Source organism: Lissotriton helveticus, chromosome 8, assembly GCF_964261635.1.
Source record: "Lissotriton helveticus chromosome 8, aLisHel1.1, whole genome shotgun sequence".
NCBI classification, from domain to species: domain Eukaryota; kingdom Metazoa; phylum Chordata; class Amphibia; order Caudata; family Salamandridae; genus Lissotriton; species Lissotriton helveticus.
The window spans coordinates 258,134,009-258,159,089 of record NC_136069.1 but is presented as its reverse complement, the minus strand read 5'-3'; the positions used below and the strand labels follow the sequence as shown (position 1 = coordinate 258,159,089).

Below are 25,081 nucleotides of genomic sequence, written 5' to 3'. Positions count from 1 at the left end.
CGGGTAAAGTGTACTGTGCCACATTCCGTCAGTTGTGGGAAGTTTGAGCAAAGATATTTTGCAAGTCGTCAAGGAGGGCAGGCAAGATATTGCGCTACATATTGCAGAGGGCAATAGTGCATCTCTCCAAAAAGGAGACAGCAATCAGAAACCACAAACAGAGACCACAAGCAAAGGAGAATACTCTCTTGCCAAGCACAACCATGCAGTTTTATTCTCTGTCAGGTGGGGCAATACGAAGGCTTTCTGGTTCACACTGATGGCTGAAGACTACACCACAAGATTCTGGCGGAGGGTGCTGTGTCAAAAAGCATCCTACACCAGAGCAGGCCTATGATGCTTAGCGATGGGGTGACTCATCAGTGGCACTCAACATGGGTTTGGCTATGCCTGCATCAGGGCTTCTGTCAAGGTTTCATTGAAAGGTAGCAAAGACTCTGAATTTGAAGGGCCAGGTTTCAAGATTTCTGTAAGCAAACAAGCTTAGGTTTCCACAACTAGGAACTGTAGTTCCAACATATCTGAGCCGTATGGACCACTACCGCAAAGGAGGTGCTTTCCTTGGTTGGTAGCCCCAATGGGGAGTCTAAATCCTTCACCGATGAGATATAAAGGCCACTAATATTTTGAAAGGCCAACAAACAGACCAGCAGCAGTATAATGAGGGAGTAAATACACTAATTTCCTCCTTCATATTGTGCTCATCAGGTCAGATCATTCTGAAGGTCCTGTGTTGCATCTGCATCTAAACTGAACAAGGCACTGCCAGTGAATCCTCCCATGCTATGGGTTGTACCTTAGTGACTTGTAATGAGACATTGCCTGAGCGGTAGTTGAAGTGGGCTACAGATGCAAGGTCGACGTCAGATCTGGAACCGGTGCCTCTGGGACTAGGGCGAGCATCAGACCAGCCGGAACTGGGGAGGCCTTTGGTGCCCTGATACATCTTCTATAAGGTTTAAACCTAACTCTTTAGGGGGTAACATTTGACCTATGCTGATGACGTCAAAAGCTTTAGAGAAACTCAGTAGCAACCAAAAGAGAGTTTCTGGCCTGCGTCAGTTAGGCACAGGGAAACAGAAACTTATGCAAGCACACCAGGCAGTGCCATTTATAGTCCAATGTGGTCATGTCCGGGGGCGGTCAGAGTTAAGACAGGTGATATTGGTTACGTTTTCCATGTTAGGATATTCATGAGGTGAGAAATCTGCAGGAAGTATTCCTCAGAATCTTGGAGTACAATTCTGTAAGCTATTCTGATCTTTACTCCTTTACAACAGGCAGCTGATGAGATATTTGGAGGAGCACTCTCTCCTTCACCCCACTCAATCGGGTTTTAGAGCAGGCTACTCCACGGAGTCAGCCTTACTCTATTCCACCGAAAGTCTGAGACAAATAGTGGATGCAGGAGAGACAGCAGCGTTTGTGTTATTAGATCTCAGTGCAGCTTTTGACACCGTGCTGCACACAACGCTGCTGTCTAGGCTCTCTGTTATGGGAGTGGCGGGACAGGCCCTGGCATGGATAAAGTCTTTTTTGGCTGATAGGAGCTTTCAGTTGCACTGTCCACCCTTCAAGTCTTCCCTCAGAAGGGCAAGCCATGGGGCTCCCCAGGGCTCGAGTCTGAGCCCTACTTTGTTTAATATCTATATGGAACTAACCCTGGGCGTAGTGAGCGTAGTGGGGCTTCGCGAAGCTACACAAAGTGGGCGAGAAACTACGCCCACCTGCGCACTTCACGTAGCCCCACTACGCACCACCCGCCTCCCTCCCGCCCTCAGTAAATACCCCCTTCAATGTTTAAATAAGTTTAAAACCACTTACCTGGTCCGCGCGCGTCCCGGGGCTCCCTCGTCTCTTTCAGTGCCCGCGTCTTGAACCCTAATGCGCATGCGTGGCCGCCCGCGCATGCGCATTTCTAGCGAGAAATGCGCATGCGCGGGCGGCCACGCATGCGCATTAGGGTTCAAGACGCGCACTGAAAAAGACGAGGGAGCCCCGGGACGCGCGCGGACCAGGTGAGTGGTTTTAAACTTATTTAAACATTGAAGGGGGTATTTACTGAGGGCGGGAGGGAGGCGCGTGGCGGGCCAGCTACGATCGTCCACGGAGCATGCGTAGTGCCGGCTACTACGCCCGCACCGCAAAATGCGTAGCAGACGGCACTACGCATGCTCCGTGGACGGAGCGTAGCTGCCCGCCCACCCCTATATGGAACCCCTGGCTCGCCTAGTGGAGGGATTTGGGGTTGGCATTGTAAGCTATGCTGACGATACCCAACTGATGTTCAAGCTTACGCCCGACCACAGAGAAGATGCCACCAATTTCTCCAACTGCCTGCTATCAGTGGCATCTTGGATGAACAGCAACTGTCTGCACCTTAATGGCGCTAAAACAGAATTGCTGGTGGTAGGGAAATCAGTCTCTGCTTGGTCTCACAGGTGGTGGCCTACGAAACTGGGTAGCCCACCTCGTCCGGTGGATTCGGTACGCAATCTGGGTATAATGCTGGACTCAGATCTTTCTTACAAATCCCATGTCAGTAAAGTGACAGCCAGGTGTTTCAGCATTCTGAAAGTCTTGCGTAAGGTTCTAGGGGCCCGATGTAGGTGGCAAATACCGGTCGGAAACGACCGGTATTTGGCATCTTGAGATGTAGGGGGCCAGATTTTACAGATTCTGTAAATTTACAGAATCGGTAAATTTACAGAATCTGTAAAATACCGAATCGGTATTTTTACCGATTCTGTACCTTCCAGATGTAGGTGGGACTCTTCAGAGTCCCACAGGCCTTACAGAATCGGTATTTTACCACCCAATCCAATTGGGTGGTAAAATACCGATTCCAGGTGTGCATGCACATGTGTGCATGCACACCTAGCCATGTGACAGACAGACATGCCCTTAGGGCATGTCTGTGGGCCACATGGCAAACATGCCCGTCTTTGGGGTGCTAGGGGGTGTCAAAGTGACACCCCCTGCACCCTTGCTAAAATCGGTATTTACCGATTCTGTAATTACAGAATCGGTATTGCCCATTGATTCCTATGGGCTTCAAGGCCCATAGGAATCAATGGGCAATACCGATTCGGTATTTACAGAATCGGTAAATACCGAATCTTAAAGATTCGGTATTTACAGATTCTGTAATACCTACATCTCCCCGCTTCATATTTACCGACTCTTAAATACCGAATCGGTAAAATTCGGTATTTAAGAGTCGGTAAATATGAATAACCTACATCTGGCCCTAGATCTCCTTCCTATTCAGGCCAGAAAGACTATTGTCCATGCTTTGGTGACCCTCACCTCGATTATGGGAATGCCCTGCTTTTAGGCTTGAGCAAAAAAGGCCTTCATCAACTGCAGTGCGTACAGAACGCAGCCGCTCGCCTTGTGCTCAGACTCCCTCGCAGAGCATCTGGGAAGAACGCTCTAGCCAAACTTCACTGGCTCCCTGTCAAGGAGCGAATCAAATTTAAAGCCCTCTGCTTTGCACATCGTATTGCCCAGGGCAAAGGCCCGGACTATTTAAAAAATCTTCTCACCATGCATCGTCCCATCAGAAACTTGAGATCGTCTGGTGCAATGTTGTTTAAACTCCCCAGAATCACAAACAGGTTGTTCATTTAGATACCTGGCCTCCAGGTGTTGGAATGAACTTCCGCTCGACCTCCGAATGGAGCCTTCTGAGATTAGGTTCCGTGCTAGACTCAAGACGCTCCTGAGAGAGCGCAAACTGACCTAAATGTATGAGTGCATCACACTTATCTGTAGTAAGCACAAATCATGAGGAGAAATGCCATGAGTGCTAGTAGTATCTGCAATTATATTCTGAATGTATAGCTAATGTAGAGATTTAAGTAGAAGTGGAACTAATACAGAAATGTGTGACACTATATGATTTTATTAGATGTGATTATTCCCGAATTCATGTCGTGTAAGCTGCTAAAATGTAAGATGGCATGTGGTTAAACGCAGAATGTGGTAGGCCTCAGGGCCAGAGCTAGAAGGGAAGGGGAAGGTGTTTCTTTTCACGACATAGATTGAACTAATGTTTTGGTCATTGCATTAATGGGCCATGATTTATAGATGTGTTTACTGATTAATAGAATAAGAGTATTAACATGCTTAATTAATGAAGAAGTTGAATGCTATAATCATTATGAGAAATGCTGTAGGCCTGAAATGTTTTAACATTGATTTACACGTACATGTCTGGGCCGAGAAATGTTGCAAACCTTTTTGGAAGTCTATGAGAGTTGGGTTCTTGGCTGCAGATGTCTGTCTGCAAGGGAAAAGGGGGGATCCAATTATAAATGAATGAATAGAGGTCTGTTTAGTAGACGGCCCAGACATGGAGGAGGGTTCTGGAATGTTTAAGGGGTATCAGCGGGCCGGAGAAGAGTCTGAGAAGCAAGGTCAACTCCAACGTATGAGGCCCAATACAAAGCAGCATGGAAAAAGCCAGAAGCTACACCACGTGAGGGGCGTCTCACAAGGGGCGTCTCAAATGTTGTTGACTGTTTTGTATTAGGGACAGCACCCCTGGGTGGAGTTAGAGCAGATACCTGAGGACCCTTTAGAGAGCGGATGGGTAGGCAGAGAGGGGTCATGACTGGAGAACTATAGGTTTTCACCAAGAGACTTAGAGTGAGTGACTTCCCTTGGGGGTCATTCACTGCTGACACCTTTGTTAGGTTGGGATTTGGTTAAGTAGGGATACCATCTAGAGCAGGGTAGGGACAGCCTAACCTGTGTGTTTTCCTCCAACTTAAATGAAGGAGAGATATGCGTCAATGCTGATAGCTTTATTATTCTTAGAACTTGTGTTAGTAATTTCCGTTGCTCGTCTGAGGGCTTTCAGAGAGCACATGTATGTAGTTGGACCTGTGTATCTCGTGAATCTCATTCTGAGATGCCTGTATTTGCAGCTTATCATATCTTTACAATAAACTTTTGAAAGCTAGAAGTTGTTTGTGATCTTTGGGAGCAGAGTCCTTTATTGGGTGAACTAACTTGCTAATGGATGCACTTTCTTCCTCAAAGACAGGCAACAAAGGTTCAGTCGACCAGACCGAGGTTTGGATCAATAGTGATAAGGTATCGATCAAAATCTCGCCCTTCCAGTTGGTAGCTATAGAGGATGGTTGCCTTCTTGAGGACGGTGACCTAGGCCAGGTTAGATTACCCAAAGGCCCCTAGAAATCGATGATCGGAAGAACCGCCCGCCGAAGAAGATCCGGATGACGTGAGACAGAAAAAGCAGCAGTATCGGTCGAGAGTGAGTATAAAGGGTCATGCGTGTTAGATTGCGGTGTTTTTGTATTGTATCTATGTTGTAATGTTTGGCGGAGTTGAATGTCTGTAGAGTGACTGTGGAACAGGTTGTGAGCGCGCGCAACCGGTGGAAATCTTAAGTTCAAGGAGAGCTTAAGTGGTTCGGGTGTATCGGACACCCAGAGTAATTGTTAACTAGTGTGAAGGGGGTCATGAGGTACCATTGATCACCCGAAAGACCGAGATAGGGGGAACGTAAGAGTGAGTGCGTGAGTAACGGACGCTGGTCGGAAGTTACTGTGTGTGTAAGCAACCTATCAGAGAGACGATAGACATTTCGTCAGTTGTGTTGACAATTACATATAGACTGTGGACGTACAGTCGAGGGAAGTGACCGCTTGGTCGGAAGTAGTCATTTTTCGGTGTATGAATGGGACGCATGCATGACCGGGAGACGAGTTGAGAAAGGAGGGGTGCTGCTGCGAAGCGGAGAAAAGTGACGTCAGAAAGAGTCGCGACGTGATTGGCCGACAGGAGAAAGACCGCGCTGTGATAGGCCAGCTAGCAAAGACGTCAGAAAGTGTCGCGACGTGATTGGCCGACCGGAGAAAGACCGCGCTGCGATAGGCCAAGTTAGCAAAGCCGCGACAGGATTGGTGGATTGTCATCAGGAAGTAAACAGAGTAGCGAGGCTGGATATTGTGCGTATAATTATGAAGTGTTTTAAATGGCTGAGAGCGGTGTTTAAAAAAGAGAAGCGGGGATCGTATGAAGGGGAAGAAGCCCCGCCGGAGGGTACGCCGGCTCGTTACATGGCAGTAAATGTTGGGTTGCATACGATCCTTTGGATATCAGAGTGGAGTAAGATTACTGAAGGAAATGAGGAACTGACGTTCCCGAAGTACGGGACGTTCAGATTAGAGGTGTTACATCGATTAAAATCAGTCATGACCTCAATGAGACCCTTGCCTAGACCGACCCAGTTTGAAGCTCTTGATGCATGGATTAGGGCAGCGCATGAAAAGAATATGAACAGACGACAAGAAAGGGTGAAACGATCGGTAAGGGCAGTGCAGGATGCCAGGTGGGATGCGGATGCTAAAAGATGGAGAGTGCATAACATGGAAGTAAATAAACTATACCCGGTGTTAGAGGTGCCCGTAAATAAAAGCCCCCTAGAAGAAGATGATGAGAGCGAAACAGAGGACAGCCTGATAAACAGATTATTGACAGACAGGCCACCCCCGTATAATAGAGCAGGGGGAGAGGTCGAGCATAGTGAAGGAGAAAAGGGGGGCAATGCAGGAGAGCATAGACCGCTTCCCAGTTCAGAGTGGGATCCTGAGGCAAAGAAAGAGCTGTCCCAGCCTAGTCAGGTGCAACAGGTAGTCGGGAGGTTTGTGGTACAAAGAGCGCCGGAAACGGAGAGCGCCACATCCTACGCATTACCAGATGCACTACAGGTACCTGTTACCATAGGTCCTATAATATCGATATATGACCAAGAAAGAGCAAGAGGGGAAGAACGGGTACGGAAGGACAGAGAAAGAGCAGAGACGGCAAGGAGGAACGATACGATTAATTCCCCAAGTCAGATGCCGATACCAAGAGAGTGGAGCACCCCGATGCACATAGCAGGGGACCCAGGAGGGGACCCTGGGGGCCCTAGATGGCCAGTGGATCTGAGGGGATCTGGACGAAAATCCTTTCAAGAGCTAAATGAGTACATGAAGAAGTGGGATGAGGCAGTGGAGGCTCACAAGAGCATCATAGCTGCAGAAGCTGAAAGGGAAAGTCAGGACAGCAGAGCTCGGACTCACTGCGGGGCTGGGGAGAGCAGCCCGGAGTGGGACTGTAGAGAGAGAGATAGTAGGGGAGTCACCCATTGGGCCCGGAGTGGAGGTAGAACAGACCTGGAAAACGGGGGCCCCGGGAATGGGAGGGTGGCGCGCCCAATACTCAGTGAAGAGGAGAGGAGAGCGCAAGAGTACAGAAACAGCTTTAAGTGTCCACACTGTGTGCCCGGCACCAGAGAACTGAATGGGAGTTGTGAGAGGTCGCACCATAGTCCCTGTGATGACGGAAATGAGCGCAGCCCAGGGAATATGGGGAACCAGGAAGGATCGTATCGGATACTGAGCGATACTAGGCAAAGGGAGAGTAGCGACCAGAGGGAAAATAACAGAGAGGCGTACGGTGAAAGGAGAGAAGAAGAAGAGAGTGGACAGAGCAAGAGTGGGGGTAACAGGCCCGTGTTCCATCACCTTCCAAGATCGGATGGCCGAGCATGGGACCTGGAGAGATGGGAGCAAGGGAGAGCACTCATTAACTCTCCCGAGCCCAAACGTAGAGCTCGGAGTTGGGATGGTAGGGAGACCAGTGAGCCCCCTTCGAAAGACATATTGCGGGCTGAGATAAAAGCCAAGAGACTCGATGTCGCCAGCTTAAGGTCAGACCTGGATGACATGATAGATGGTACCCTGCCTTTAGAAAGAATGGAAATGTATGAGCAGGATGAAATACTGTATATGGCAAAGGACATCACTCGGAAAGCGAGAGCAATCCATGAGAAGTTAGTCGAACTAGCAGGCAAATATATGGTGGACCTGTCAAGAACCAAAGCATTACAGGGTAACCACAGGCTACATTACACAGATCGAGACCTAGATGAGAGGAGAACGATTGGGCTGAAAACGCACATAAGGGAACTGATCACTGGAATAAGGACATGGAGGGCACTAGATAAGTGGGAAGAGAGGTGGTCCAAGAAAGGGACCGGCAGGAGAAGCACGCTTGGTATGACACCAGGGCTGCAGGGAATAGAAGCATACCCTTTGCGTGAAGTCGCCAATGGGAATTATGTACATGTCCCTTGGAGTAGGGGAGATTTAGCTGCTTTTACCACCTCCTTCCCCAAATTGCGGGAAAACCCAGTGGAGTGGTACAAGCAAGTCGAGAGATTTGTAAAAATCTCAAAGGTCCTATGGATAGATCTGAACACGCTGTTCGACATTGTAGTACCAGGAGATCTGTGGACAGCATGCAAGGTTAGCGCTGAGTGGCCCACAACGGAGCCGGAGAGAGATGCTAAGACTAATGGGCCGTCCGAGATTGTGATGGCAAAATTCGAGAGAGTGATGACTTGGCTGAAAGAGAAAGTGCCAATGCAAGACATAGATTGGGTCAGAATAGACCGAACCAGACAGGAACCCAAAGAGACCGTCCACGAATATTACGAGAGATTGCTGAAGGCGTTTAAACAGTATAGCGGCCTGGATGTAATGGATCCAAAAGACATAGGGCAATTCGTGTCCAAGTTCGTCCTGGGACTGAGACCGGATATTAGTTTAATGATTCAGCAACACTCGATTTGTTGGCAAAGTAAACCCCTAGACGAAATACTGAGGTATGCCAGGTACTGCTGTGATGAGATAGACTCCAAGGCTAAGAAACTAAAAGAAAAGTTGATGGTGGTACAGATGCAGGCAGCAGGAAAGGGGGGACAGCAGCAACAGCAGCAAGGAACAGGTACAGGAGGAAAGAAGCAGTACAGTCAGAACAAGGGCAATGAGGAGAGTTCCACCTTTAGACCCAGAGTAGACATAGCTGCCTTGAAGAAAACGACTAGGTGCCACCAGTGTAACGAGGTGGGGCATTGGAAACGCGAGTGTCCCTACAATGTAGAGATAGGAGAACAAGAGGAAGAGGAGGAAGAGGTCCAGAGAGCGCCTACGAGAGGGGTGACGCCATACCAGGGAAAGGTGCTAAAAGGGGGGGGGGCTCCTCCCCGAGCCCAGTTCCCGCAACCTCCTCGAGTAGGGACTATGGGTAAGACCTATAGACAGATGCCCCTGTTTGTAGAAGGAGAAGAGTGCTATTATGTGGACCCATTAACCGGACAGAGAGTGGAAAGAGAAGACTGCACCCTCGGGGCAGCCTTGGAGGTGGACCAGAGGGGACCCTATGTAGAAGCAGAAGTAGCAGGGTGCCCCACGACCTTTCTGGTGGACACAGGAGCCACTAGGTCCACGATCAGATCAGCTGCAGTTCCAGACCTGCCCATGTCTGGAGAGACCATACAAGTGGTGGGGGTCGCAAACAGGAGAATAACCAGCCAATTGACAGAACCGGTACAGGTGAAAATAGGGAAGTACAGCGATGAGCACCAGTTTGTGGTTTGCGATTCAAGTCCTGTGTGTCTGCTAGGCAGAGACCTGTTGTGTAAATTGAATTGTACTATATACTGTACACCTCAGGGAGTGGAGGTATTGACCAATGATGATGACGCAGATTTCAAGGTTGCAAACTCAAGAATATGCGTGGAGCTGTACCCTACTTTGACAGTAGATGAGCTCCCCTGGGACTTGAGAGAGACAGTTGCACCAGAAGTATGGGATTTCACTGGGGAAGAGATAGGATTGGTCAAAGGGGTGGACCCAGTGAAAATTGTAGTGAAACCGCATGCTGAGTTCCCAAGAACACCCCAATATAAATTGACTCCAGAAACGATTGCAGGCATAAAACCCGTGATCGAGTCCATGATTAAACAGGGAATACTGAAAGAAATCGTGGGTAGTCCATGCAACTCCCCGATTATGGGTCTGCAGAAACCAAATGGGAAATTTCGGATAGTGCAGGACCTTCGAAAGATTAATAACATAGTCGTTTCGTGTTGTCCAGTGGTACCGAATCCATCAGTGATACTGTTTCAGATTCCATTCCAAGCTGAGTGGTTCACTGTGATCGATCTTTGTCAGGCTTTCTTTTCGATCCCTCTGGACGAAGAAAGCCATTTTCTTTTCGCATTTAAGCTGGAAAATCGCGTCCTAACATGGTGTCGTATTCCTCAGGGGTATACAGAGAGCCCATCGATCTTTAACCAGCTTTTGAAGAAAAATCTTGAAAGTCTAGTGCTGCCCCAGAAGTCAGTTCTGGTCCAGTACATAGACGATCTCCTCGTGGCGTCAGAAACAGAAGAAGCTTGCAGGGAGGACTCCATTGCTTTGTTAAATCACCTAGCTGCCAATGGGCACAAGGTGTCCCCGGGAAAGTTGCAGTACTGCCTGACAGAAGTGCAGTACTTGGGACACAGAATAGAGAAAGGCAAACGAAAGGTGTCACCAGACAGGATAGAGGCGATCATGAAAATGAATGCGCCTAAGACACAGAGAGAGGTCAGGATGTTCCTAGGGATGGTGGGTTATTGCCGACAGTGGATCGCGAACTTTTCACTGAAAGCAAAGCCCTTGCAAAAACTGACGCACAAGGAGGTGAGCGATCCGGTACCATGGGACAAAGACTGTTTGATGGCATTCCTACAGCTGCGAGAGGACCTGTGTCGTGCTCCGGCATTGGGAATGCCTGATTACAATAAACCATTTTTTCTTTACTGTTGTGAGAGAGAAGGTTGCGCGTTGTCTGTGTTAGTCCAAATCCATGGGAATGCCCGTAGACCAGTTGCTTATTTCTCGGCTACTTTAGACCCAGTAGCCGCAGCGTTGCCCGGATGTCTCAAATCCGTTGCTGCAACGGGTGTCAGCATTGAGAGATGTGAAAATATCGTCATGGGGCACCCGTTAGAGGTGTGCGTGCCCCATTCTGTTGAACTGTTGATGACCAGGACCAAAACACAGCATCTGACCAACAGCAGGCTCACGCGCTATGAGCAAGTTATTCTTGCTGCAGAGAATGTGACCCTCAAGAGATGCTCTGTTTTGAACCCTGCCACCTTGATGCCACTCCCAAATGATATCGAGGATGATGATGAATGTACAGACCATGACTGCCTCGATGTGACTGAACTATGCACCAAACCCAGACCCGACATCGTAGATGAGCCACTGACCGACCCAGATGAAATTTTCTTTGTCGATGGCTCATGTGTAAGAGACGAAGTTGGGCAGTTGAGAGCAGCTTACGCTGTTTGTACAATTACTGGAGTTGTAGAAGCTGGGTGCCTGGAAGGAGTACACTCCGCTCAGGTAGCCGAGATTATTGCCTTGACACGTGCTTGCTTGGCAAGCAAGCAAATTCGAGTCACCATATACACCGACAGCCAATATGGTTATGGGGTGGTTCATGATTACGGGCAGTTATGGTCTCAAAGAGGGTTCATGACCTCTTCAGGCTCTCCCATTCGCAATGGAGAGTTTGTGCGCCTGTTGTTAGAGGCGTTGCAATGCCCAGCAGGTATCGCAGTTGTAAAGTGCACCGCACATACCAGAAATGAGGACTTCGTTTCGAAAGGCAATAGATATGCTGATGAAGTCGCGCGGTATTGCGCAGAACAAGGGTACTCTTTCATAGAGGTGGAAGTGGGTGGAATAAATGTAAGGACTGAATTAGCCATGATATTGGAAACTGTTGATACTTGGGATGAACTGGCAAACATGCAAGAAAATGCTCCTGATTTTGAAAAAGAAACATGGGAAAAGGCAGGATGTGTAATGGGTGAGTCCCATTTTTGGGTCTCAGCAGACGGCAGAGCAGTGTTGCCCAATGAGATGGTGAGTCCAATGGCCAGACTCATACATGGTCCCGTACACCTAGGGAGAGACGCTATGCTGAGAGTGTTTAGACAGACTTGGTACAATCCTAAGTTTAGAATAGCAGCAGAAGCAGTGTGCCAGCGTTGTGTGACCTGTCAGCAGCTGAACGTAGGGAAAAGAACACCAGTTGCACTGAGTCACATAGGAAGGTCTGGAGGTCCATTCAATCGAATGCAGATAGATTTCATTGAAATGCCGAGATGCAACCGCCTCCGCTATGTCCTGGTGGTTGTTTGTGTGTTCTCCAGATGGGTTGAGGCATACCCTACACGTAGGTGCGACACCCTCACAGTGGCTAAGTTACTGCTTAGGGAACTCATTCCGCGCTTCGGGGTGCCGGCCTCTTTGGAATCAGATAGGGGAACGCATTTCAATAGCGAGCTTGTGAAGATGATTTGTGCAGCTCTAAATATCGATCAAAAGTTGCATTGTAGTTACCGACCAGAAGCCTCAGGAATTGTGGAGCAGATCAATGGCACGATCAAAGCCCGAATTGCCAAAGTGTGCTCCTCAACGACCCTGAGTTGGCCTGACGCCCTGCCATTGGTCCTCATGAGCCTTCGTAGTACCCCAGACAGAAGAACGGGGTTGTCACCACATGAGGTGTTAATGGGGAGAGCAATGAGGCTGCCATCTGTCCCAACGACTGCACTGTTAAATATCACAGATGATATGATCCTGGACTATTGTAAGGGGCTGTCTGACGCCATTCATTCTGTGTCCCTTCAGGTGCAGGCTGCCGAGGTTCCATCGTGCCAGGGCCCGTGCCATGACCTGTATCCTGGGGACTGGGTCCTGGTGAAAAAACATGTGAGAAGAAGCTGCTTGGATGTTCGTTGGCGTGGGCCCTTCCAGATCATCTTGATTGCGAATACGGCTGTGAAGGTGGGAGGCCTGCCCAATTGGATCCACGCGTCACATACGCGAAGGGTTCCAGCACCTCGGGAAGAAACAGCTCCTCTCTCGGATAGACGTCCAGCAGAGGACCGAGATGCCATAGAGGGGGCTAGCCAAGCTGAAGAGGTGCCAGCGGAAGCAGGGAACGAGTCTGACCAAGCTGAGGACGGTCAGTACAACAGCGAAACAGACGACGCTACAGAAGGAGAAAGTAGCTGGGAGTACGAGTCAGACACTGACAGGTCTGACAGAGAGCGAGAACAGACAAGAAGGAGAAGGAGTAGAAGGGCACGTGGAGAAGCTAATTGGCCGCAAAGAAGGAGTTCTAGCCTGAGGTCAACTCCAGAGGTAACCCTTCCTCCGATATCAGAAGACTCAGACCCGGAAGAAGGTGCTCAGGGCGCTGAAGCACCGGACCGAAGAAGGTCAAGAAGAGTGCGTGTGCCTAACAGAAGATACTCCACACCTGAGTGGACATATCTGGCGACAAATGTCTGTGAAACAGGAGACAGGGAGGATCCGAGCGGTGGTGGTGTCCAGTTCTGAGCCCATCGTCACCGTGGAAATACGACTGTTGGTACCCGGAGTCGAACAAGAAGGGTCACTAACATTCATGCTCCCCAGACCTCCCCGCCTCAGCAAGTTAAAACACATGTTTCTTTCAGAATTGCAATTCCCCGACTTTGGTACAACGATAACAGCCCATGAAGAGCACAATCTTCGTTTGGAAATACTGAACTTTGCTATCGAAGCTGCAGGTACAAACTTGATAGTAGATGCTTAAAGGACTTTGTAAATAAAGCAAGCAGAAAAAGAAGATTACCTAGCGCCCAGGAAGCAGAGAATATTAGGGAACTTCCCTTGAGTTGATGGAGAAGGGCTAGGGTTGTCTTTATTGAACTGTTAAAGGACTTTTGCGAAAAAGGTTGTCAGCTTCCAGTTGTGTGGATTCTAAAGACAAAAGGATTAAAAAGAGACTGTAAAGGAACGAGAGGAAAAGAACTTTTTGCTAAGATAAGAGAGAGCTATATTGTCTGACGAAATGGAAGCCGGCACCCAGAACCGCAGAGCTAAATGTATAATAGGTACACTAATAGTAGGAGTGATAATATTGATAGCTTTAGTGGTAACAATTTCTTATGTAAAGGGACATGAGGAAGAGGCGAAGGTAACTGATGTGAAATCTGTAGAAACGCTTACACCTACTGTTGCTGGTGAGAAAAGGGAAAACATTCAAGAGAAAGCGTTATTAGCTGCAGAAGCCCGCAGGTTACACGTAGATGAGTCCCAAGGAGACTTTAGGTCAAATGCTTATGCTAAACTCTTATATGAATACGTGGATGCCATGGAGGTTAAGGACTGTTACGTCTGCATGCAGTTGCCGGCGTCTGTAGATGAAGGCATTAGATACCATCACCTCCCGCTGACATATGGCATTACATGTAGCTTATTGCTTAGTATATTTTATGAGAGAGATAGTTTTGAATACTATTTCTCCAACTATGATTCAGTGTTGCCAGAAGTCCCAAATTATAAGCAGATGAACAAATGGGACTACTGGAAGAGTGAAGACAGACTGGCCAAGTTCTTCATTCCTTGGATTACCTTAGATACTTCACATGCCCGTAGAAATAACCTGACATGCAAAGTGTCAGAAGTCGAGAAGAAGTTCATAGGGCAGGTGGATGATCGTTACAGGAGACAAAAGATTTTGAAAAAATCAGGACAATGGAAAACAGATTGGACCGAGGAAGAGAAGGCACACAAGAGAAAGGGTAGTAGTGGTCCAATAGCTTTAGATAAGACGCAGAGAGGAAAGCTATGTCTTCACCGAGCCAAAACGTATTATGAAAATGTATACGTGGGAGAAGTCGACTGTGAACATGCTTTCAATATAGAGTACTATACTAAAGATTTCCTGAAGGGAATGCAAGTGATTCCAAATGTGTATTTTGTATGTGGAAGAAATGCCTACGTGAGACTACCTGACAACTGGTATGGATCATGTTACCTAGCAATTGTCTTCCCCAAAATATATCATGCACAAGACTTAGTGATCATTGAGGGCAAGACATCATCGAGGGGAAGGAGAGATGTAGGAGATGCAGAAATGGTTGGAGATGTCTTTGGAGCTATGTTCCCTCTTTTGGGAGTAATTCTTAATGATGTTAAAATTAGACGACTGGCAACAGTTGTCGACAGGTTGTCTGCCAGCACTGCTCAGTCCTTAATGCTGGTAGAAGGAGAGATGCAATCGATAAGGGCTATGGTTCTTCAGAACCGTCTTGCGTTAGATGTCCTACTAGCAAAAGAGGGCGGAGTCTGTAAGGCTTTGAAGGTCCAGGAATGTTGTACTTACATTCCAGACAATTCAAAGCCCCTTGAGAAAGTTATTAGGAACATAACTAATATTCACAAGGAGATCGAAGACTTGAGTAGAGAAAATGTCTGGGAAAAGGTGGGCCATGGAATGAGTGAAGTTGGAGGGTGGATCTCCACCTTAGGCAAAAGCTTTGTGTGGTATATACTAAAACCTATCATCATAATATTGATCTGTGGGATCATATTGTGGGGATTGGTGAGGGTATTCAAATGGTACAGAGCAAGAAGGTCAGAAAGAGCCCAAAGAGCGCAGCTGCAGAGATTGGCTGCCATACAAGATAATCAGTACAGGAGTCTGAGGGCTCTGGAAGCGCAGAGACAAGTTATGCCAGCAATAACTGCAGTTTAAATGTTAGTGATGACCCCGAGAGGTCATCAAAGGGGGGAACTGAGAGAGCGCAAACTGACCTAAATGTATGAGTGCATCACACTTATCTGTAGTAAGCACAAATCATGAGGAGAAATGCCATGAGTGCTAGTAGTATCTGCAATTATATTCTGAATGTATAGCTAATGTAGAGATTTAAGTAGAAGTGGAACTAATACAGAAATGTGTGACACTATATGATTTTATTAGATGTGATTATTCCCGAATTCATGTCGTGTAAGCTGCTAAAATGTAAGATGGCATGTGGTTAAACGCAGAATGTGGTAGGCCTCAGGGCCAGAGCTAGAAGGGAAGGGGAAGGTGTTTCTTTTCACGACATAGATTGAACTAATGTTTTGGTCATTGCATTAATGGGCCATGATTTATAGATGTGTTTACTGATTAATAGAATAAGAGTATTAACATGCTTAATTAATGAAGAAGTTGAATGCTATAATCATTATGAGAAATGCTGTAGGCCTGAAATGTTTTAACATTGATTTACACGTACATGTCTGGGCCGAGAAATGTTGCAAACCTTTTTGGAAGTCTATGAGAGTTGGGTTCTTGGCTGCAGATGTCTGTCTGCAAGGGAAAAGGGGGGATCCAATTATAAATGAATGAATAGAGGTCTGTTTAGTAGACGGCCCAGACATGGAGGAGGGTTCTGGAATGTTTAAGGGGTATCAGCGGGCCGGAGAAGAGTCTGAGAAGCAAGGTCAACTCCAACGTATGAGGCCCAATACAAAGCAGCATGGAAAAAGCCAGAAGCTACACCACGTGAGGGGCGTCTCACAAGGGGCGTCTCAAATGTTGTTGACTGTTTTGTATTAGGGACAGCACCCCTGGGTGGAGTTAGAGCAGATACCTGAGGACCCTTTAGAGAGCGGATGGGTAGGCAGAGAGGGGTCATGACTGGAGAACTATAGGTTTTCACCAAGAGACTTAGAGTGAGTGACTTCCCTTGGGGGTCATTCACTGCTGACACCTTTGTTAGGTTGGGATTTGGTTAAGTAGGGATACCATCTAGAGCAGGGTAGGGACAGCCTAACCTGTGTGTTTTCCTCCAACTTAAATGAAGGAGAGATATGCGTCAATGCTGATAGCTTTATTATTCTTAGAACTTGTGTTAGTAATTTCCGTTGCTCGTCTGAGGGCTTTCAGAGAGCACATGTATGTAGTTGGACCTGTGTATCTCGTGAATCTCATTCTGAGATGCCTGTATTTGCAGCTTATCATATCTTTACAATAAACTTTTGAAAGCTAGAAGTTGTTTGTGATCTTTGGGAGCAGAGTCCTTTATTGGGTGAACTAACTTGCTAATGGATGCACTTTCTTCCTCAAAGACAGGCAACAAAGGTTCAGTCGACCAGACCGAGGTTTGGATCAATAGTGATAAGGTATCGATCAAAATCTCGCCCTTCCACTCCTTTTCCCTCCTGTGTAACCTTTTGCTGGTTTCCTATCTTTGATCTACCCCTCCTCTGCCCCTGGCAACCTAGCAGTATTCTAGCGCGGGGACACACTGTCTTCTGTGTAGCCAGGCGCTTTAAAAATGGTTAAAAAAAACCCAAAAAAACAGCCCTCTTTGGGTGTAGCACTTGCACCTCTTTTGCAGGAGGACCTTTGGTTTGTGCATACTAATAATCCAAGAGAGTATGCTTTTGCTTTCCTGAATACAACTTGTTTGATAGCATTGTTACCCTTCAGTTAAATGACTAGAGCAAACAGAGGGCTTTTAAGCCACTTGATATATATTTGTACTCAAACTACAAAGAAACCAAAGTATCCATGTACCTGGCAACAGACTGCAAGGTGCCCAAAACTGAGCCGCAGATGTGCCTGAATGCCTCCAGATACTTTGCACATTAGTTTGATGAACCTAACAACAGCTATTTCAGAGCAACACAAATTGACCATAGGCATGTTGTAAATGCACATTACCAATGCTTAAAGAGAAGAGGCGTCTGCAGTTACACTGTCACCAAAAAAACAAAGCCTACGAAATGACAGACTTACAAACAGAAAACAAACTTATAAACATAATAACTTTACAATGGTCAAAATTATGCAACAACTAGACACAACAGGTGATCTTAAGACACAGGACAACATATATTTTTGTCTGTTCTCTTATAAGGGAAATGTCCTAAACTAAATCAGTGAGGTTTCTATGACAGCTTCAACCATGTCTATTTAGAACAACATTTGTGGTGTAATTAGGGGTTGCATAACTCTAGTGAAAACATTATTTGAAGAAACCTAACAGTTGTTCAAGCACACAACGACACATTCCCATCGATGTTTAATTTCAACAGATTGCAGTCATTTTTACAGGACTGAAGTCGAGTGCCCCATTGAGCGAAGAAACAAATGAATTACAATCACGTTTACCTGCAAAATAACAAGGGCATTTTCAATTGAAAGGTCATCCGAAGGTAAGCCTTCGCTCTTCCAAATCAGCTGTTCGCTTTCAGTTGATAGAAACCGTCTCAAATCGAAGGCTGTCAAAAGAAATGCAAATAAAACTAGCATAATGGCCACAAAACAGGGCACCACATTTCCAATCCGTTCTCATTGTGTTGTGTGCAGCTATATAAAAAATAGATTATGGCGTAGCTTATTAGTGGTTTCATTTTAGTTGTTTTAGTAACCTACCAGTGCAGGTCAAAAAGTAACCCCGCCTCAACATCCATGGCATTCTTGAAGATGTCCTCAGTTCCTCGACATTTACTGTGTACACCTGCTGGGATAGGGTAGTATAGGCCTGGGAGGATTCATCCTCTCCCCTTCCAGTACACACAGCCATCCAGAGGAGAGCTGGGAGGGACAAATGGGCCAGTAGAGACACCACCCTGTGCAACTCACCCACATGCCGTTGTTTCCCTCCTACCCTCCCTCCCTCACAGACCAACCAAATATACACTGGCTACTTGTGTCTACTTCCCAAATGTGTGTGACCTTCCATTATCGGAAACAGAACAGAACCAGTTTTTGTCTCCAAAAGTAACCGATCTATTTCCATGGGGAACATCTGCACCTCGGCTGGCAGTCCCTTCTGCTGTCATGGCTGGAGCCTTGCATCGTCATGCAGTAATCCCGCCTACACCGAGAAATGCACACAGCCAACTTGTTTCTGGACATTCAGACCTGCCTACTATTGACTAGTGTGACTAAGCACTGTCGGATCTGGTAGCTTAGTAGACTAATGCAGACACTGCAGACACTGCAGCAGCCTGTGTGCGAACTCATGGTCACAGGTTCAAATCCTGGTGGGTCCACTCAGCCTCTCATCCTTCTCGAGGTCGATAAAATGAGTAACATTGAGTGGGGTAACAATAAACATCTGTTATTCAGTGCCAAGATACCCTGAACGTGCGCTTTACAAATACACGTTAAGCACAAATTGCAGTTAGTAATCTATTGTCACCTGTGTGTGCCAAAGACTAATTGCAAGAAATTCTTCAAAAAAGCATGATGTGGTGGGGCTGTGACAGGGCAAAGGATTGCATATATGCTACTGTATAGCTCTCCCAGCCAATGGCGTAGCAAGGTCAGGTGGTACCCGCTGCGGAAAATTTCTTGTCACCCCCCACATAGTATTATGCATTTTTTTTATTTTAAAGTGTCCTGAAAGCCGAATTTTTATTTTTCATTAAAAATATATATTTTTGCCATATTGTCACTCCCCCTCTCCCCAGTGATAACACCAGGGCCGGCCTGCACCCACCACAGCCCCCTTCCTACGCCCCTGCCCCCTGACTATAGTGAGGCAACCAGAGGTCTCCTAAAGGTATCCTGTGGCTCTGGCTCACGTTTTGGTGGTGCTTAACCTCGGTCAGGGCACTCACAACAAGCACCCTGCCGTGCATGCTCTGATGCCTGATGTCACTGTAACTGTACTTCTCAACCACCGCGGCTGGTGAAAGTGTTTATTTACCCATGCGGTGGCACTTTCACGCATGGTTTATTAGGTCTCGTGACCTACAATGCGCGCAAGCGCATTGAGGGATCGAGAATTCAAGTGCTCGATCGTCTAGTGAAACCACTGCGGTTTCTTCACAGTGCATGTGAGGTCACGTGGCCACAAAAGCGGGTCACGTGACCACACAAGCACGCGCATCTCCCTAATCTGCCTGCCTCCCCTCGCTCGCATTCAAGCCCCAGGCTCTCCCACCCCCATCCGGCTTCCCTCCTCGCTCGCATTCACGCCCCAGGCTCTCCCACCCCCATCCGGCTTCCCTCCTCGCTCGCATTCACGCCCCAGGCTCTCCCACCCCCATCCGGCTTCCCCTCCCTTGCGTTCTGCTGTCTCAGTATATGCGCTCAACTGACGGCATGTTTCCCCTCACACACGGAATTAAAAGTTTTTCGATCGCTGCTGTCATCTACCCCTTCTCCAGGCCCCTCTTCCCCTTTTCAACAGAAATGATCCGTGCCACACGGATGGCAGTTTATTGTTAAAGTAAGACCTTCAGCCGTTTCAGAATTATTTCAACTTATTTTTAATCGTACTTTTTTCGGAATCTTTTTATTTTATTCTGTGTATTTAATCATAACAATTTACAGGCTTCTTGTGCTTTTTTAAGAGCTATTTTTGCTGACAGGGCTATGCAGCTCCAACTCTGTTGTACGCAAACTGATATTTCTGCAGCAACACAGTTTGTCTCGCCATGCGTTGCCTTTGGCTGTCTATGATGTAACTTAGAGTGAATCAACTTGGTTGTGCATTTCTGTAGATCTCACTCTGCCCCTACCCCCACAGGTGGACGGCAGCTGCTATTTTTAATCACTTGTTATATTTAATTAGCAGCAGCTGCATTTCTCCTGCGCCAGGCCACATCAAAGGCTCTGTGCCACTTTCACCCACACAGCAACACTTACAGACACGCAACGCCACTCACACCCACGCAAGCCCACTATCATCCACGCAACACCACACTCACCCACGCAACGCCACTCACCCAAGCAACACCACTCACACACGCAACGCAACTCATCCACCCAACCCCACTCATCCACGCAACCCCACTCATCCACGCAACCCCACTCATCCACGCAACCCCACTCATCCATGCAACACCACTCACACATGCAACGCCACTCACACATGCAACGCCACTCACACATGCAACGCCACTCACACATGCAACGCCACTCACCCACGCAACGCCACTCACCCACGCAACGCCACTCACACACGCAACGCCACTCACACACGCAACGCCACTCACACACGCAACGCCACTCACACACGCAACACCACTCACACACGCAACGCCACTCACACACGCAACGCCACTCACACACGCAACGCCACACACGCAATGCCACTCACACACGCAACGCCACTCACACACGCAACGCCACTCACACACGCAAAGCCACTCACACACGCAACGCCACTCACTCAAAGCCATTCACACACATGCAGTGCCACTTTCACCCACACTGTGCAGTGCACAATAGGTCTCGCAGTAGGAAAGTTGGAGCTATTTGTTTTGTAAATGACAAAGCCCTTTATGTTTTTAAAATTAAAACAAAAATAAAAGGCATTGTTATTTGCAATTGTAATAGCTCCAACTTTCCTACTGCGAGACCTATTGGCAACGCCAGTGCTTGTTCAGTCTCTGTTTAAACCTTTTTCAAAACAAACGCGCATGGCTTATTCTGTTTAACCTCGGCCAGGGCACTTGCCACGAGCACCCAGCCCTGCACGCTTTGCTGCCTAATGTCACTGCACTTGTACTGTGTAAAGGGCTTATTTATTTATTTAACCATGCAGTGACACTTTCACGAATGGTTTACTCAGTCTCTGTTTAACTCTTTTTATAACAAACGCGCCTTCACTGCATTGCTCCCCATTTAACATCGTGTCTTTCCACTTTCTTCTTCTCCCCTGCCTACAGCCTCAGGTTACGTTTGAACCTGCTGCCCTTCCAACTGATTGAGCTTCCTACCATAGTTAGTCACATCCTATGGTACACGACATTATCCCTTATGGTGAGTAATCATTCACCTTGGATGTCTTCACCATCATTCTCCCAAGTCACTAGTGTGAATTTTGACGCTAGCTATGTCTCTCTCGTTTTCCCATCTTTCCCATCCCCGGAGCCCTGCTGGCCCATACTCTCATCTTCCTGCTCGAAAGGGTCCTGCTGATGTTGGTAAATCTTGTTTTGATTCTCTGCCAAATAGATACCTTCCTGTTTCCGACACACCACATTAATTTTCATTATTGCCCATAGGTGCCCAACCCCCCACCCCCTCAATCCTTGGTCCTGAAGAAGACCCCGCCTCCAAGACATTCATTTTGCTGGTCCTTACAGGGGTCGAAACGTCAACTTTTTCTTCCACAACATATTTGGTTGACTGTGAATCTATAACTGTTTCCTCTGTTTATGTTGGTACATGTATTGGATTTGCCAGAAATCTGGCAGGATAGGTCCGTATATCGATTGTGGATGTACCTATATGCACTACCTTCCCCTTGCACACCACTTGCACTGATCCCATTTTTGTACTTATCACTTTATTTGCCCCTTTTTTTTACAAAAATGTAGATGTTGACATATATTCTGTCATCTGGATAGTTGATCCTCTCACAAACCGTGATTATTTGATTAAATCAAAGTCATTCATCACATTAGTTATCTGTTGTTGTCATAACTGTATGTGCACTGTCAACATATGTGTTCTCCTACAACCATTGATATACAACTCACGTTTTGGTGGGGCAGGCCTGGCCAAGCACAAGACTTATATGCTCATTCAGGGTTTGGCGTGGGATATCAACCGCAAATAGGATAACCCGTTTTATGAAGCCTGTCGGTCCCCTGGCCCATTTAGAGGTGAGGGACCCTTAAGTTTCCTGACAGTGGAGCTTCAACCGATTCTGTTGTCAGGAAACCTTAGTCAGAGGTCCAAGTGCCGCAGAGCCTCTGTTTTTTTTGTGTGCGTCAATGTCTGTTCACTGGTCTATTTAGGGCAGGCCTTCAGACGTTGATTCTTTCTGCCCAGGTCTGCCGTGCAAAGCCTGGTGGGCCTCGGCAGAAAAATAATCAATGGTCCATACGCACAAGATAAACACTCCCTGCGCTTCACAGCGGCTTGTTTCTGAAACGCAAAAAACTGTCAAGCTTCCGGCAGGACATGGGGCCAACTTGCATCACAAACCTGCCACCCTGATAGTAGGAGCTCTTTGGTGAGAAAAGATTCCCACTGAGCGTGCAGTATCTCAATGTTTGAGACCTTTTCATTTTTAGAGATATGGGGTCGAGAGTAAACAAGCCAAGGCATCTTAAATGTTAAATACAGTCATAATAGCGAGGTGACATCATTCTGCAGTTGAAATTAGAAATGCCTGCCTAGGTTGGGGTTAGCATTTTACTGCCAATGTCAAAGGTGTCAAAATGTTTGCATTATGGCAACATGAAAGTAAAAAAACAGGTACAAAGAGCATATTTACTTTCCAGCCCAGTTGATTTTTTCCATTCCTCTAAGCTGGCTTTGCGCTGATCTTCGGGAGCTGCTGAAATGTATGTGATGAAGGCTGCAGCAAGCTGAGCTCTCTTCGGCAGCGTGTCAAGTTCACTTGCCATCTCTGCCATCTGATTAAATACATTTGAACACAAATTATGAAACAGGCAAACCACAGATTCTCAACCATTCACTGTATCTTCTTACTGTATGTACCTATTTGCTTTACACATCATCGACAGTCATACACTGGAAGAACAGATCATGCAACAGAGCAACCAGGGGATAAGGCCTTAAGTTGTTACTTGAGTGAAAAACAAGCCAGATACTGAAGCTGTTCTAAAGGGATATCTTGAAGGGCTCTGACTTAAGATGACTTGATACAGGTGAGGTGGGGTTCTAGGCACTGGGCCAAGAGGGGATCAGTTGTTGTGAATGCATGCACGACCAATGGATTGGGTTCAGATTCCTGGTCAGCAACCGGTCAGACATCAGCAAGAAAGCAAAACTATGACAGGAACTTGAGGTTTGAAAAAAGGGGGAAGGCCTGAAAGCAACGCAGCTGGGGTGGTACCATCAGCAAGGTCCAGGAAAGGGAAGTCAGTTCTTATTTACAGACCACTCAAGTGGACACCAGAGATTGCCCCTCTTCTACAGACAGTGCCAGTCAACCCTACAGGCATCACATAGGGAATCCATGTGGAACTCAAAGATGCAAAAGGCATTAAAAGTGTTCCAAGGTGGGAACCACACTAAACGACATCGCCAATTGTAAGTGGTATATTAAAGTAAACCAGCTGGAGGTTATTTCAGAGAAACAGGTTTTGCAAATGGCAACCAACCAGAAAGCCACTGGGAATTTAGGGCATGGAAGAAAATGTGGAAGGAGACATTTTTGAGTGCTCTGTTTTGGACATGACTGTTGAGAATCAATGATTGGAGGGGACACAATATATCTCAATCAGGATACAGGACTCCTGAACATAGTGAAACAAGCATCTGCAATGCAAAAGGTCGAGTTTGAGCTATTGGCATTGTAAATGACAATGCCTTTTATTTATGTTTTGGTTTTTAAAACATAAATACAAGGCAATGTCATTTACAATGCCAATAGCTTAAACTCTCGTAAATGCGAGACCTATTGCATTCCAAATGTGTGTGTGGGGGAGGTGTTGCAAACAGATGGTTGCAGAAGGAACACAGACGGGGAGGGTGTGTGGAAGCAAAAATGATGGCGTGGTGGGGGAAGGGGCACGGAGGGCATAGGGAAGCAAAAGATCGACATAGCAACGTGTTGTGCAGGTGGAGAAAATCAAATGAGCGAGAGCAACGTTAAGCTCGGGCTTAATGAACACCCTTTACAGGTAATCGGAGCCGAGGAGCAAAGTGCAGCGAGCTGCCACTTTGGAACTAGAGAACTGCTCAGTAAAGCGCTCCAATACCTTCCGGTCGGGTTCGCGGTTGCGGGAGTGTGTGCCCAAAAAGACATTTGAAGCCAAAGAGTTTCTTTCTTATTTGGATCCATTTCACAGAGGAACAAATTGAGAAAAGAGGGTAAGAGCCCCTTTTATGAAGTCATGGTTTTTAGCGAGTGAGCAGAGGCGCAAACCTAAAGCATATTCATGTTTAACAGATATGTTCGTTCAGAAAATGAACACGCCAGATCTAGCGGAATTTACATCACGCACCTTTGACCTCCCTAAAGACACTGCTGAGATGCACCCTTCGGTCTCCCATGGGCCATGGCCCCTGAAGAAAGAACTCCCCGTTTGCTACGAGTTACACAGAAAGAGAAGCTCATTAAAGAAAATAGTGTTTACAGACTCAAGGCGGCGTATCGTGTAACAACCAAAATAAAAGGGCCTATCCTTATGAGAGGTTGTTACTAAGGAGGGACTGACAAGCCTAATAAGGAATCAAAAGCCAGCATTTACGAATGACAATGACACAAGCCAATGACAGTTATGGGCGGAGAGTGGGTGGGGCTTCAAGTACATACTCCAATACAACATGGCTCGCAGAGCAACGCATGCGCTGCCCAGGCTCAACCTAAAAATCACAACTGTGATATTAAAAGAAAAGCGTTAACAGATGTAAAAATAGGTCAATGAGCTTCAAGGGATATTCT

At 47.0% G+C, this 25,081-nt stretch overlaps 1 protein-coding gene across 2 annotated transcripts in view; it reads right to left on the bottom strand.

The window, feature by feature from the left end:
* Window positions 1-25,081, bottom strand: part of DYNC2H1 (dynein cytoplasmic 2 heavy chain 1) — a 1,763,151-nt gene that overhangs the window by 576,795 nt on the left and 1,161,275 nt on the right. For both annotated transcript variants that reach the window (XM_078657019.1, XM_078657020.1), the window contains exons 62-63: window positions 22,943-23,084; window positions 17,869-17,978 (exon numbers count right to left, since the gene is read on the bottom strand). In XM_078657019.1, coding sequence (XP_078513145.1) covers window positions 17,869-17,978; window positions 22,943-23,084 — 252 coding nt within the window. The remainder of the gene's footprint in view (window positions 1-17,868; window positions 17,979-22,942; window positions 23,085-25,081) is intronic.